General features: G+C 44.6%; 1 protein-coding gene across 1 annotated transcript in view; it reads left to right on the top strand.

Moving 5' to 3' along the window:
- USP42 (ubiquitin specific peptidase 42) overlaps window positions 1–15,448 on the top strand; it is a 31,933-nt gene that overhangs the window by 8,177 nt on the left and 8,308 nt on the right. The window contains exons 2-13 of the mRNA XM_054993405.1: window positions 3,617–3,863; window positions 4,543–4,743; window positions 7,226–7,336; window positions 7,525–7,627; window positions 7,739–7,806; window positions 7,914–7,984; window positions 9,579–9,661; window positions 10,716–10,827; window positions 11,247–11,387; window positions 12,768–12,868; window positions 14,127–14,280; window positions 14,565–15,308. Of these exons, the coding sequence (XP_054849380.1) occupies window positions 3,626–3,863; window positions 4,543–4,743; window positions 7,226–7,336; window positions 7,525–7,627; window positions 7,739–7,806; window positions 7,914–7,984; window positions 9,579–9,661; window positions 10,716–10,827; window positions 11,247–11,387; window positions 12,768–12,868; window positions 14,127–14,280; window positions 14,565–15,308 (2,127 nt within the window). The 5' untranslated portion in view covers window positions 3,617–3,625. The remainder of the gene's footprint in view (window positions 1–3,616; window positions 3,864–4,542; window positions 4,744–7,225; window positions 7,337–7,524; window positions 7,628–7,738; window positions 7,807–7,913; window positions 7,985–9,578; window positions 9,662–10,715; window positions 10,828–11,246; window positions 11,388–12,767; window positions 12,869–14,126; window positions 14,281–14,564; window positions 15,309–15,448) is intronic.

Here is a 15,448-nt window from a genome sequence, read left to right as displayed (position 1 = left end):
GAGCCCCTAGAAATGTTCAGTATGAAAAACACTTTGTATCCTCTTTTTTTGTGCAAAAATACCAGCTTTTACTGTACTTTTCCTGCCTTTTTTTTGCAAAAGACATCTCCTGTACTCTTTCACACAGCTGCTTTATACACATATATAGCTTTCAACATGGTAATACATGGAGAGAGGGAGTATAAAAGTTGAGGAAAGCACCCAACTTTTTGCTGGGTAGGCAGCAAAGCACCCAAAATGGCCAAAATGCTAGTATGGAGGATAAGACCAAGAGGGGGCTGGCAGAGGGAACCATGAAGACTAGAAGAAACAATGTTGCTGTTGTGTTTTTTGCAAAAAAGGGGACAGGAAGAACAGCAGTAGGTTGTGCCTTTTGAAGCAGGAAGAATAGTGTGGGTCTGAGGGAAAATGACTTGAGAGTGATAGCAGCAAATAAGCAGGTTGGAAGGCCACACAGAACGAGCTTGGGGGCCGCATGTGGCCTGCGGGCTGCAGGTTGGGGACCCCTGGCTTAGAGGGTTTGTTAATTTCCTCTTAGCCTCTGGAAGGCTCTGTCAGTTTCACCTCCCCTTCAAAGAGGGGAAGAGGAAATAAACAAACCTCCTGAGCAGCATCTCCCTGGCTCTGTAGAGAGGGGAAATTGACAAAGCCTTCCAGTCTCTTTTAAAACTCAGCTTCCCGGCTAACATTGCGACTCCCTTCCCGTGCTCCTCCTTGTGTAATTCGTCTCTTGTAGCTTAACTGCCAGTTGCCCAGATCCTAATCCATTGCTCTAGCTGCAAGTCTACAGTGGCTCTCGTTTTGTACTAGTTACACCTGATTTATCGTTGTATTTGGCAAGCGGCATCAAAGCACCCTTGAATGAGAAAGACGTCCCCCTCCATCCCTGCTACTCAACCAACCCCGCCCTTTACCTGAATTTACACCTGCATTTCTTGATGGCTACTTTTATCTGAACAGATGGTGGCTCCGAGTTGGTTTCTCTTACGAGACTTGCTTCAGGCACTGCTGGAAGGATGCACTTTGGCATCTTGTTCTTGGATTATAGGTTACCAGAGTCCAAATTCATTTGTCTGCATTCTTCTCTTGTATAAACAAATCTGCTAGGAATCGCGCGGGCCCAGGGCTTCAGCTGGGCAACTTGCAATTGAATTCCTGCCTAACGACTTTGTAATTGACTCCTTCATAAAATGTCTGCGTATCTCTTCCCCCCCTCCCCCTGCAAGTTGTACTTTTTTCCTGGTTAATGAGAGAGCGGATTATGTTAAAGAAGGTGCTCTACTTTCATCGCTATTCAAACAAAGAACAGCCAGACACAAGCAGGAAATGAGTAATCCCTGGAGCGTATTCAGCGCAAGCATGGAGATGCGTTTTCCCAGTATGGTTTTGTTACGTTATTGGGCAATGTTAGTAATTTGAGTCCTGTCATTCTGAAGAGGAAACCTGACTTAATAAGCACTTCTGAGAACACGTGGCTTTAGAGGACCGTGAAAGCTGTTAAAATTGCTTTATTTAATCTTGTAATTATGAAGCATTTCCTGCATTCATCTTAGTTGGTTCTTAGTGACCCTTCATCGGCTGTGGGTTTTGTAGCCCTTGTGCCAATCTAACCTATGGAAAAGCTTCCGTTGAGCCATCACGGAGAAGATTTCTAGTGCCTCTTTACAAAGGGGCAAAGTTGGTCCCTCTCTTGCTGCCTGCTCACAGCACAGCCTTCCGTTCTCTGTCTGCCTCCTGTGGAAGCAAGAGAAGGTATCCAAGAAGCCTCTGCAACAATGCTGGGGCCTCAGCCGTCTCCTCTCATTTTTCCAGGGGCTTGCTGGGTCAGAAGCAGTAGTCCTCCCCCTTGAAAGCACTGAGCATGGTGCTATTTGGGGAAGGGCTGTGGCTCAGTGGGAGAGCATCTACTGGGTACGCAGAAGGTCCCAGGTTCAATCCTGGGCATCTCCAGCTAAAAGGATTGATTGGTTGGTGAAGGTGAACAATCTAGGAGAGTCACTGCCAGTCTGAATAGACAATGCTGACCTTGATGGACTAGCGGTCTGATTCAGTATAAGCCAGCTTCATATGTGAAATCTTCTGTGTTCAGGTCAGCAGGGACTGTGACTGAGTAGACCGAACTTCCTGCAGGGCCCAATAATTACAAAGATGGCTTGGGATGTTGCAGAGTGAGAAGTGAGACCTGGATATGGGCACTGCTTTTCTATCTGGTGGGGGTCCCCTCATGAATCTTGCTGCTGCCACCCTTCTGGAATGTCTTGCCACTTTGCACAAGTTAAAAGCACTGCCTCACTTTCTGCTTGCATTTTTGGTGAGGGATCCACTTCTGCCTTGGCAAATGACATGTGGAAAGCAGAAGACAGATTCCAACTTTCACCCTTTCGAAGACCAGGTGCATCTCTGGGTCTGAACTCTAAGCAGCTTGGCCAGGGAAGATCTGGCTTCCTAGATTGGAGGAGCTGGATGACCCATATCTGGACACCTTATCAGTTCCATTTGCTGTTTTCTTTTAGCAGAAAGTGAACCAGGTTACTTCAGGTTCTCAATCTCACCTTTTTGGTAGCCTGACATAAATTTATTGCGAGAAGAGGAGTCAGGACACTGTTGTGCAAACTCATCACTTTTATTAAGAAACTAAAAATCTGACCTGGTGATCCGGGGGGGGGGGGGGGAAGGATCACTTATTTATTGGAAAGAGCAAAGATTTCCTTATGGAGGATGGGTGACAAAAACCGAAATGATATTAACAAGATTGTTGATGGGATGTCTCATTAGATTGTTGGATATACAGCAGAAACTGTTAGTCCTTTGTAAGACACCGGACCCTTATGGCTGGCTTGTACAAGGGTCACTTGCCTCCTCCTTTTGCTGTCCAGCAGAAAAATGTGGATGTGTGCAGGAGATGACATTGTGGCAAAAACTTGGTTTGAAAACAAGTATCATTCATAATGAACATGCTTTCCTGCTTTTATCAGTGGCGTTCATAATACCTGCATCTGACAAAGAGAGCTGTGGTTCTCGAAAGCTTATGCCTCAATAAAGTTCGTTAGTCTTAAAGGTGCTTCTGGATTTCTTACTATTTTGCAACTGCAGACTAACACAACTAATTCCTCTGGATCTATTCATAATACTGATGTTCTGGGTACCAAATCTTTGTCAAATGTATGTTATGTAAGTGTGCTTGCCTTCTAAAGCCCAAAGGATCCTATTCTTCTCCAAGTTTCTTTCAGGCTAAACAGCTTTGTTAACAACGACATTACAAAACTATCTAAGGTTGTCTCCAAAGCTCGTTACTATCAGTGCTACAGAAAACTTTTGAACAGGTTTATGCTTGCTGTTCGAGGAGAAAAGTTGTTGCTGTTATTAAATTAGCCGTGGTTTACTTAGTTTTCTTATACCCCACTATGTAAGAATTGTTGGAATGACGGTGTGATCCCATTACCGGAAACTGACAGACGCATGGCTGTATTGTTTGTGTTTGAGAGAGGGACTTTGTTTTGGACTGAGGAGAAGAATTAACTGTTTATCTTAATGTGGTAAACTGAATTGGATCCTCTTTCTCTTCTCTTCCTGCCATATATCAAAAAGATGTGTCTTTTTTCTTCCCGTTTTACAGAGATGAACAATGACCATAGTTGACAAAGTATCTGAGTCCTCCAACCCTTCCGCTTGTCAGAAGCAGCCTTTTACCTCTCTGGTATCGGCTTCTGGAGATATGGACTCGGGCTCTGCAGGATGGGGTGCTGTGTCTTCTCTGGAAGCTCCAAAACACAAAATCTCCTTGGGACCAGTGCCAGGAGCTGCCGTTTATTCTAATTCATCCGTTCCTGATAAATCCAAACCCTCCGCTCAGAAAGACCTATGTAAGTCTCTCTGATAAAACGCACAGACAAACTTCTGGTATTTTTCTCTAGTTGTGTGCAGGCATTTCTTCTGCAGATAAACATTTCTTTTAATTCTTATTTTAAATCCTGAAGACTGAATGAAAACGTTACATAGTGCATTAGTAAATGCAGTTGATGAACATTACTGATCTTCATATTGTCCTGTATTCCTTCTGAGGTTCCCATTCAGGAAGAAGACATACCAAACTTCCTGCTTTGAATCAGTGGGATAAATTCTCTTCAGCTATCTTCCATTTTTCTGTCACTTACACTATGTAGCTGCATCCGTGTGTGTGGGGGGGGGTCATTCTTCCTGGAGGATTCGGGGGGCGTAGGGGCAGCCTGCCCCATGTCTCTGTAGTAAGTTTGGCAACCAGAGATCTCAGCATTACAAGCTAAACCCACAGTGTAAACTTGCACTGCTTGTATAAGTAACAATTAGCCTTTTTAACATTCTGCTGGTTAACAGGCCTCTTGCCATAAATTTCTTGGAACAAGGGAACTGTTAAGGACAAAAAAAAGTATATCAACATTTGTTTTCTTGGCTGGTTTTCAGGTTGCTCTTCTTAAAAAAGAATCACTTCTTACAGAATTTGTTTGACAGCTGTCTGAGCAACTAGTCTGTCCCAGTTTTAATGATTTCAGTGTCCTTTGGCAGCTGTCGGTGATGGCATTGCAGCACCACAGAAGGTCCTCTTTCCAGCAGAGAAGGTGTGCCTGAAATGGCAAAAAACGCACAGAGTTGGAGCTGGCCTCCAAAACCTCGGCAACACTTGTTTCCTCAACTCCGCTCTGCAGTGTCTGACCTACACGCCTCCTCTGGCCAACTACATGCTCTCCCACGAACACTCCAAAACTTGTGAGTACATCTTCACATCCGTGGTGCTTTTCCTTGGCATTTGAAAGGGAGGCTGAAATGTATTTTGGTTTGTTCAGCTGGGTGTTTTGAAATGACCTGGGGAGTATTCAGTGGGTCTTAACATTGTTCTCAAAATGGCAGCCACCGTAGTGCTGTGGTGGTGATTTATCCGAAGCGGGGGAAAAGGTCAGAAATAAGCAATTTCTGAAGCAGCAAGCTGCTTCAAAAATAGCTTATTGATGCACTTCGATACGCTCCATAAAGATTTGGAGCACACCCCCACTGCTTATTTCACCCGATGGGAGGGGAAGGAGGGGGGTCCCTTCTTCCCACCTGGTGGAAGGACCCCCCCCCCCCTTGCAAGCAGTAAGAAAAGTGTAGGTTTAAACCTTACCCCGCTCATTTTGCGTGCTGCGGAAGAGACCAGGGAATTCCCTAGCCCCTCTCACAGCGGGTGAAGGAAGCAGCCGGGCAGAAGGTTTAAACCTGCTGCCCAGTCGCTGGGTGCTCACTTCGCCAGCTGTGGGAGAGGTCAGGGAATCCCCTGGCCCCTCTCGCAGCAGGCAAAGGAAGTGACTGGGAGGAGCAAGCTGAGGGGGGTTGCAAAGTACCCCTTTCCCGTGGCTTGTAAGTCAAGTCAAGTTAGCCTTTATTGGCTTGTATCAGCAATTCAGGTTTTTAAAATACAGACACAATAAAAGGAAAAAGCAATCATAACTTAATTCTGTGATAACCTTTGCTGCCCCTTCAAAGCAGAATGGAGAAACTTAGCCACCATCTCGGTTACCTCCGGAAAAGAATCATTCAGCAATCTATGAACTTTGAGCGAATCAGGGCAGTCTGTCATATTAGCTAGGACAGATTTTAAATGTGTGTGACGTATATCAACATACAGATGACAGTGCAGAAGAACATGTGTTATTGACTCAACACAATTTTGTTTATATAGGCAATATCTGGTTGAATAGGGTGTAAGTCGTGCGGAAAGGGGCTGAAGCAAGCCACGGGGGCACTTTCGAACTTCCCACCCTGCTGCTTTTCTCTCCCATGGGAGGTTTGAAAACAAGCATGTTTCTGGCTGTTTGCGATGCAAACAGGTAGAAAAGTGCTGTGGAGCGGCTGCTGCCACTTTGCCCAAAGCTGCACAAAGCGATACAAATAGCTTTGGAAAGCTTTGCTTCGGGATTCCCAAATTGGCTCAGCAGTGCTGGGGCTGATTCGAGACTCCTGAATATTTACAGATTGGGCCCAATTGGGTTAAAAACCGGAAACCCAGAGCACTCATCCTTACCAGTATATATTTCAAACACACACACACACACACACTTTTCTTCTCCAAGCACACTTGGCGTGCTCGTTTCCCCCTACAGCTCTTTGACTTTCAAGTTCTAACTTGTCCCCACTTAAGATTACCTGCGCTAGTTCTAAGTCCCAAAGTGCTGATTATCAAACAGCTTCTCTTCTCCCTGCCTCTTGCCCCATCCAAATGTTTCCATGACAAACCACCTTTAAACAGAGTGGACTTAAAAACCAGTTTGCAGGATGGCTTGGGGGAGGGCCTGCTGTTGAAAGGGGGAAAGAGCCCTCAATCCCCCTGGGCATGCCCAAGCGCCCAGGCAGACTGAAAGTAGCTCCTTGGATCTCAGCCAGTGTGTTTCTGCCTTTGAAATGTACATTAGCAATTCAGAAATACCCCGCCATTTATACACTTCACAGAAATCTTAGGCCTAGGTAAAGAAGGCAAGAATCTATCTTTTGTTTCCTCTACGAATGTAGCCTCTAAGCTTCAAAGTAGCCATATGGGGAAAAAATTACATTCTTTGTTTAATTTTGTGCTAGTTAATAGAAACATCAATTAGGACAAATAACACAGCCGTACACTCATTAAAACAATAGTTATCAAGAATATCATGTGTATAAAATAACCTTGGGCCTTTCTGCCTTCTCCTGGAAGTAATAAATCATAGTTTGATCATGGTGCTTTTCCAAGAAAGAAGAAAATGAGATGTTAAGAGAGCAGATTGTATAAACAAGCTATTGAAAGAAAATGGGTCAGTTTTTAAAATATAAATGTCAGGCCTGTTTTACATGTTTTCAAATGACTGCCAACTTAAGAAAGTCTCTCTCTCACTCTCTTTGGCCTCCAGTTGTCTTATCAGATATTAATTAAATGATCCCATACCATTGTAATCCATTTTTGGATTAATGGGAATTGTTTCCTCTTCTATCGTGCTGCTGCCTGCATTCATGCAGCTGTTAGGAGAGAGAGGAGATCAGTTCCCATTGACTGACCAAGACTAGAAGGACGGGCACATAAGAGCTTGCAAGGTTTCGTGTAGAAAGCGTAGATTCAAACCCAAGTGAGCAAGAGAGGGCAGGAGCCAGCACAAGGTGGATTTTGTGTTTTGTTTTGTTTGCGATGTGTGGTTATTCTTTGCCCAAGGATGTGGGGTTACGATTTGGAATGTTCTTCCCCATCCAGGTCACGAGCAAGGATTCTGTATGATGTGTACCATGCAAGCTCACATCACCCAAGCCCTTTCCAACTCTGGCAACATCATCAAACCAATGGCTGTCATCAACGACCTCAGACGTAAGCCAAGCCCAACTTCTATGTGTTTTTTTAATTGTTTTTTGGCATGAAGTATATGCTGTTTGTTTAAAAGCCAGATCTTCATACACATGCATGTTCATGTAGGTATTTATTTGTTAGATTTCTGCACCATTTCTTTATGAGACTGACAAGATATGCTAAACGTCATGTCCTTCTTTACTTCTTAGGGATAGCAAAACATTTTCGTTTTGGAAATCAGGAAGATGCACATGAATTCCTTCGCTATACTGTTGATGCTATGCAGAAAGCATGTCTGAACGGAAGCAACAAGTGAGTTGTTAGCAGGATACATGGATCCTCACGGTTCTGTCTCCCTGTATGTAAACTGAAGTGAGACCGTTTGACTTTTAAGTAATCTACCTATTTCTGTAACACTTCCAGGTTGGACAGACACACCCAAGCCACTACACTCATTTATCAAATATTTGGAGGATATCTGAGATCTAGAGGTACGGTTTTATATAGCTTCCCTCTTAGCATGTACGTGGTTTAGAGTGCTGGGGACTTTAGTTCTAACTACTTCGTATGGTTCTAAACACCTCTGTTTTCATTTCAGTAAAGTGCATGAACTGCAAAGGAGTTTCTGATACTTTTGATCCCTACCTTGATATTCCATTGGAGATAAAGGTATGAGAACTTGTGACTGCAAGTGGGAAAAGTTATCAAAATGCCATTCATGAGTAGTTTAAATAAATTCAGGAAAAAATATTGGCGTATGTGAGGCTCCTCAGAGGTGGGGCTGCCGCCTGCCCTTGCACCGTGGTGCCGCTGTGGTCTCTGTTTCCCTATGTCCACTCCTGCCGCTGGCTGCCTGCTGGCCACTGCACTCGAATATTTTCACCCTGCTGAGGGCTCCCCCATTCAGCCTCAGAAATGGTGGGTGAGGGGCCAGAGTTATAACACTCCTGGAAAGCTCCTTTCCACCTAAGAGGCTGCACTTAGCAGCAGGGCTAGTCTTCCGCTCTTTTCCTCAGCCCCCTCTGTTTATCCTCTTTCTTTAATGAAGACCCCCACCCTGCTCCTCAGGTTCCTGCCCCAGGGTGAGGCCCACACCTGGGCCAGGGGGCTGCCACATGACCTTGCCCCAGCCCTTCCCCCATACCTTAGCATGGGCCTTCTGCTAGCCTGACCCCGGTCCTGGTTGGGCAGGGCCCATCCCGGACTGGAAGCTGCTGCGGTCGGCCTGCTGTTGCCAGAAACTGGCCTTGCCCCAGGGCAGGGACCTCTGACCATGGCCGTCAGTGATGATGCTGCAGACAGGCAGCACCAGCCTGGCTGTGTCTCCCATCAGTAGCTGCAGTGTGCCAGGGCCGTGCTTGGCCAGCAGGGGGGGCTGTCTGCACTGTTGGGTGCCCCGGCAACACTCTCCCTCTGGCTGCCAGGCTCCAATGCTCTGCAGGTTCATAGGGCAATGGCCTGGCCTCCCCAGCTGCTGCGCTCCCCAACGCCACCCCCTCCCTGGCTGTCGAGTTGCTCGGTGCTGCTGTCCTTCTTTGTGCCAGCCCGACAACCCTTGACATTGCTCTGGCCAACGGGCCATGCCAACTCCAGGTGTATGTTGCCTGGGGGGAGGCCAGAGACCAGCCGGTACTGGCATCATCCGGGCCACATCATGGGACCAGTCCCAGCAGAGTGACTCTTATTTGAATACTAAACCAAAATATATGAATACTGTCACGAGAGCCAGTTCTATCCTGCTTCAACTGACTCTGTGCTTACATGAATGAAAATTAAACGAATGTTAAATATTACTAAAAGGGAAGGTGACATGGTGTAACCTGATCTCGACAGATCTCGGAAGCTAAGCAGGGTTTGTACTTGGATGGGGGACCACAAAGGAAGACTCTGCAGTGGCAAACCAACCTGTGCTTCTCACTTGCCTTGAAAGGCCCTTGCTGGGTTCACCATGATTGTGATTTGACAGCACATAGGATGCAAATACTGCTTTTTACTAAAGCAACATCCATCCTGCTTTTAAAACAGGGGAAATGGTTTTCCAGTGTTTGTGAGGGGGTTGGGGAGAAAGGAAGGATGGTGTTTGTGAGTCTGGTTTAGTGTTCTTGGACTGCCTGATCAATTGGTTTTAATCATTTGATCAGCGGGGAGGAGGGAGATATCCTTTTTAAAGTAAGCTCTCGAGATTCTGCTGCGAATCAGTCCTGGGAAAAAAATTGTGAAACTCTAGTTTCTGTCTCTCTGCTTTTCTCTCTCTTTCTTTTAGACAGCTCAAAGTGTTAACAAAGCTCTGGAGCAGTTTGTCAAACCAGAACAACTGGATGGTGAAAACGCTTATAAATGTAGCAAGTAAGAAGGAAACAAATTTATCTTGGATAAATCTTGTTTGATCCCATGTAACTTGTAAAGAATTTGGCTTGCATTTAATCCATGAATTCCAGGCAAAGTAGCATATGCTGGTATTATATATTAAGTTATTTGCGATATTGTAGTGCGGCATGTGCTGTCTTGCCTTGGATTTTTATTTTATATATTTAGAAAATTTGTATGCCACTTCTCCAGTCCTGCTCAAGGGAGCTCAACAATAAAAATTCAAACAAGCAGACAATAAAAAGCAAATCATTGTCAGTAAAAACATAACTAAAACAATGCAAGTCAATGACATAAATAAACCAAGCCAATAAAGGCAAGCCAGGACATAAAAGCACATAAAATGGAGAAGTCTAAAATGTTATTGATAAAGCAGTCCTCAAGCTAATAGCAGATCATAAAGCAGTTAAAAAATGTACTCCTTAGTTAAAAACCTGGGTAAAAAGAAATGTTTTGATATAGTTCCTAAAGGAAGGGGAAGTAGACGCCAGGTGAACCTCAAAGGGAAGGGCATTTCATAGGTGAGGTGGCACCACAGAAAAGCCCTGCCTCTCACCTTCTTTTCCTCTGCAGCCACAGAGAACAGGGCTTGAGAAGAGTATCAGAAGTGACAGACTGGGAAATATGGGAGGAGGCTAGCCTTTAAGTATATTCTAGCTTCAAGCCATTTAAGACTTAATAGATAAGAGCCAACACTCTGAATTGTGCCTGGCCACAGATCTTTCGAATGCAAACCAAATGATTTAAAAATGGCAAGTTACTCCATCCTCACTGCCCCCCCTCTCTGAAAATAATGGATTTGATGTTGAGAGGCTCAGGAAAATTCTGGGCACCTTATTTTTCATTTTGCTCTAATAACCTCCTAGAAACTTCCATCTCAAAACGATGCAGTAAATGTACGAAAATCCAAGACTTGGATATGTCCTAATTCCACCACAGCAGACTGGAATTTGAGTTTCAGGAAATTGGATAAATGTAAAGAAAAAACAAGCCTTAGAACCTGATCCGTGTGCCCTCCACTTTTATGTTTTAGGTGTAAAAAAATGGTTCCCGCCTCAAAGAGATTTACAATACATCGGTCTTCAAATGTTCTCACTTTATCCCTGAAACGGTTTGCAAATTTCAGCGGTGGAAAAATTACAAAGGTAACAAAATCTTGAGTACTCCAGTTGTGTGTGTTAGATTTCATAGCACCCCATAGGAACATAAAACATGTACATTGGTGCTGTGCAGCCCCTGTGCCAGTGTTTATTAAGGAGAAGATGGTGATGGGTTAACAGTGTCCTCAGATTTCCTTTCTCCTGGTCACAACCAAGTCCCTCTCTATTAGAAACATATTTTTGGCCTTGCTTTTTTTTTTTTTTTTGTTAAGAGCCAGTTTTTAAGTTCTTTGTCCTGCTGTCCAGCAGCAAACTTTGGAAACAGTTTCACGCCTGGAGTGTCTGCGACAGTCCTTTTTTTTATGCTGAATGTAGCCTTTTAAAATTAGACGTGACGTGCGTTATTTCCTCCGCTAAAAGCATTTCTGAAAAATGCATGCCTCTCCTTTAACTTTCTCTTTTAGGAAGTGAAATATCTCGAATATTTGGATATCCGCCCGTACATGTCCCAGCCAAATGGAGAGCCGATTATTTATGTGTTATATGCAGTCTTGGTGCACACAGGCTTCAGCTGTCATGCAGGACATTACTACTGTTACATCAAGGTAAATATTCTCTCTCCCTCGCGCTTTCTCCAGCTATAAAACTTCCATAGGATTGAGCCTCACTGGGTCACACATAGTGTAGTGATTACTTGGTTGGCAGGATTTTTCGAAGGTTTAAAAGGGAGGAAAACAAATAGGAACTTTAGGTTGAAAGGCCTGGAATTTCTGTGCAAAACTGAAAAGAATACAGACAAGCACAGCAATGTCCACAGCAGTGGAGGCTGTATGGCTTCATCTTTCTATGCTATTAGATAGGTGTGTATTAAAAGCAGATTTTTTTAAAAAAGTGGTAACTAAGAATCCTTCAGTTTGCTTGTGACTGATCTTGTTTTTAAAAAAACTTAGGAGACAGAGGGATAATGGTATCACCCTTTTATCCCGCCTTTCCCCCAAAGAGCTCAGGATAGCAGTATATAATCATTGCTCCCTTTTATCCTTAGGACAGCCCTATGAGGTAGGCCAGTGCTTCTTTTAATTGATTCATAATTATTGGCAATTCTGGCATGGCATGCTGATTGGCTTAATACTCCGAGAGAGAAGAGAGCCCCAGTTTAACGGCACCATCTATACAAACTTTTTAAATCCTTCCCTTCTTCTCAAATAGCTCCGAGCAGCACACCTCCATTTTCCCTTCTCCATTTTTTCATCACAATAGTGTGGATCCTTTCCTTCTGCTCCCACTCCACAGAGCAAAGGTTGGCACCTTCCTCCAGCCTAAGGAACCTTCCCTCAATTTAAGTGGCTTTTCCTTTAGAGCCACCCTAATAACTACATGAGGTGGGTGAGGTTGAGAGAGCGAGAGCGAGAGTGGCCCCAGGTCACACAGTGAGTGTCATGGGAGGGTTTGAACCCAGATCTCCTTTGGCCAGCTTGACACTCTTAATCACTCTGTCAAACTGGCTCTCAGCTATAGAAGACTGCAAAAGCAGGGCGGGGCAGGGGAGGCAAACTGTCTCTTACTAATCTGTTAGAACAAAATATGTATACTTATGTTATTTAACTTTCAGTGGCACAACCTTTCTTCCACTAGATGGCAGCCTCTCTTTCTGCAAAGAGTGTTTTTTCTTGAGTAAAATTTGGAAGGTTGGGGGGAAGGTACTTCCAGGCAGGAGGAGGAGAAACTGGTTTTACTGACAGTATTTTTGCTCCAGGGTTACTGTTCCCTGGACACTGAGCCTGCTAGTTTTTTGGAACTAGGAGCAATTATCACAATTATCACTCCCCTTGCAGGCCTCGGATATTGGCTGCCTTGATGCTCAATAACACCTGCCTGAAAGCATCTTGATAGATTTATGTAAAGCTGGCTTAATTGTACAGCCAATGTTACAATGTTACAACTAATTTAAGATAGCGATCCTTTTTTTTCTCTCCATTTTGCAGGCCAGTAATGGGCAGTGGTACCAGATGAACGATTCCATTGTCTCCAACAGTGATATCCGATCTGTTTTGAATCAGCAAGCTTATGTGCTTTTTTATATCAGGTAATGTCAGATGCTCAAAACTGGCAGCAGCATTTTGTTCTCTTCTTGGTATCCTGTTCTTTTCTACATCTTTCCTCTTCCACTGGTCTTACAGCAAAATTTGCAAATGGTGCATTTTGTTGTCTCGATATGCATTATTATTGACATCCAAATGCAGTGGTTTTGAAAAATCAGTCCTCGCTCTGGCTTTTTAAACCCCTTGAGTTAGGTTGAATGCCTGTGAGCCAGCTAATATCAGTTCTGGAGGAAGTGATTTCCCCTGCAGAATGTGTCTGCTGTTCAGGGAGAAGAGATCTGTTGCTTTTTAGCTGACAGTACTTGGAGTGGACGTCTTGGTTTCTCTCTGGCTCTTTCTAGACCTCAGTGCAGAAGTAAATTAGTCCACCGACAACCAGTTGGAAGAAAACAGAACACAAAGGACTTTTATGATTTTTTTCTTGTTTATTTTAGAATGTATCATGTTACAGAAACTGCTAAATTCTCTGCAGTAAATTAATACACCTGTTTTTTTTTTTAGAAAATTAGATTTCATTTGTTCCAGGGTATTTATGTTAATGAAACTATTATTTTTCCACACTCTTATCTGTAAAGTGCAAAACTCAGATTGACTGTTCTGATAGGGGTGCCTTGCCAACGTGAGCTTTTGCTCCAGCCAACTAACTTCTACAATAAGAATCAAGTCGGCTCTTTGTTAATCTTCATTAACATGATTAATGTAAATGTTAGGATCTCAAAACTTCAGTTATGGCCCTACTTACCTGGAAAATGTTCTCTGCAGTTATGGTCCAATATACCTGGACGCAAGACCCTTTCCACCGTAAATAACAAGAGGCTTGTTTAATCAGCTTAAAGCTTTCTGGCACTTGCAAAATGTCTGTCCTTATAAATCTTATTTAGCCTGTGGTTCGAGACCGCACTTTCTGTTGTGTCTCTGAGCTCTGAAAAAAATGTAATACCTCCTCCCCAATCTTTGTCAGCCACGATAAACCGCCAGAGCAGCTGTGAAGATGTCGCTTTAGAGCTAAGCTAAGATCGGCATGAGTGCTAAGCCCCTGTTCCCCACTGAGCTATGATACTTGGTTCTCTCTTTTTGAGTTAGGCACAGCCTGCCTTACAGAGGGGTTGTGAGGTTGGAGGAAAGAAGCAGGGGGAAGCGAGAAATATAACAGCCCCATGTGAGCGCAGGAGCATAGCACAGAAGTTCCAGGATTGTAGCAAAGTCCAGTTAAGATGGAGCACATGTGTTGTCCTTTGCCAGGTCCCACGATGTGAAGAACGGCGGTGAGCATATTCATTCCATTCACACCCCAGGGCAGTCTTCTCCTCGACCAGTTATCAACCAGCGGGTGGTGAATAATAAGCAAACAGCACCGGGTTTTATAGGGCCGCAGCTTCCTCCACACATGATGAAGGTAATTCTCCTGAAGACAAGGCATGCAGCAAGCCATGGTTTTATCCAGAGCCTGACTCCAAAGCACTGTAGTCCCTTGCAGAGCTACTCCGGCCTGGAAATGCTTGATGGGAGCATCTGAGCCTGGGGAGGGGGGAGGGGGAATCCACAAAATGCTAAACCATGTTTTCGTGTTATATACGAACAAAGCAAGGGAATGGTTTAAAAAAAATATAACTACATTGGATTGTTGGGCATTTCATTTCCTCCCCGCCTTGTCTTCTTTTTTAAAAAAAATAATTGCAGAATTCAAATCATCTGAATGGAACTGGATCGCTGAAGGAAACGCCCAGCAGTTCCGTGGCGAGTCCTAGTAACGCTCCCCTCAACAGGCCGTCTTCTGCCCCACCTGCCACCTCCGTCTCAAACTGGACAATTAACAGACCGACAACGGCCGCTGCTCCCGACCCTTCCAAAAAGCAGAAAATAACCATCAGTATTAACAAGCTGTCTGCTCGCCAAACTGCCGCTCACAGCAGCTGCTCCATGGAGAACCTCAGCAAGCAGGCTCCTTCCTCGACCGTTTCCAGTCCTTCCGCAGTGCAGTCTACCTCAAGCGCATCCGCCGTCTCGGCTGCTAACAGAATCCCCAAGCAACAGGCCGTCAGCGAGCCTTGTCCCCTGCCCGTAGTGAATGGCAAGTCCAAACTGAACTCCAGCACGCTGGTTCCGTATGGGGCTGAGTCTTCAGAAGACTCTGACGAGGAGCCCAAGGGGCCAGTGAAGGAGAACGGCCACTCCAGGCCTTTCAACGGTGTCCCCACGGGAAGCGCGACAAATGTTGCAGAAAGCTCCTGCGCATCCTGTCATGATGTCGAAGAGGAGGCACCGCCACACGAGCCTCCAAAAAGCGTTGCTGTCAATGGTGCTATTAGTGTTGACGAAGCTCCTAAAGAAAATGGATTGCTACTTGAGGATCCCACTTACCAAGCAAAGCCTGTGAAATCTGCGGAAAACCCATTCTCAAAAGCCAACGGATTGCATGGGAAAGTGAGTTTGGTTTTGCCGTGGTTTCTTTGGCAGACTTGCGTTCATTGTAAGAAAGGTCAGATATACAAGAAACAACATGCTTAACTCCTTTCTAACATGAATTTTCCCCCTCGTTGGTTTGTTGGGTTTGGTTTGGGAGG

This window comes from Eublepharis macularius, chromosome 12, assembly GCF_028583425.1.
Source record: "Eublepharis macularius isolate TG4126 chromosome 12, MPM_Emac_v1.0, whole genome shotgun sequence".
NCBI classification, from domain to species: domain Eukaryota; kingdom Metazoa; phylum Chordata; class Lepidosauria; order Squamata; family Eublepharidae; genus Eublepharis; species Eublepharis macularius.
Note: the sequence above shows the minus strand (reverse complement) of the source record. Positions and strands in the feature narration are given on the sequence as shown.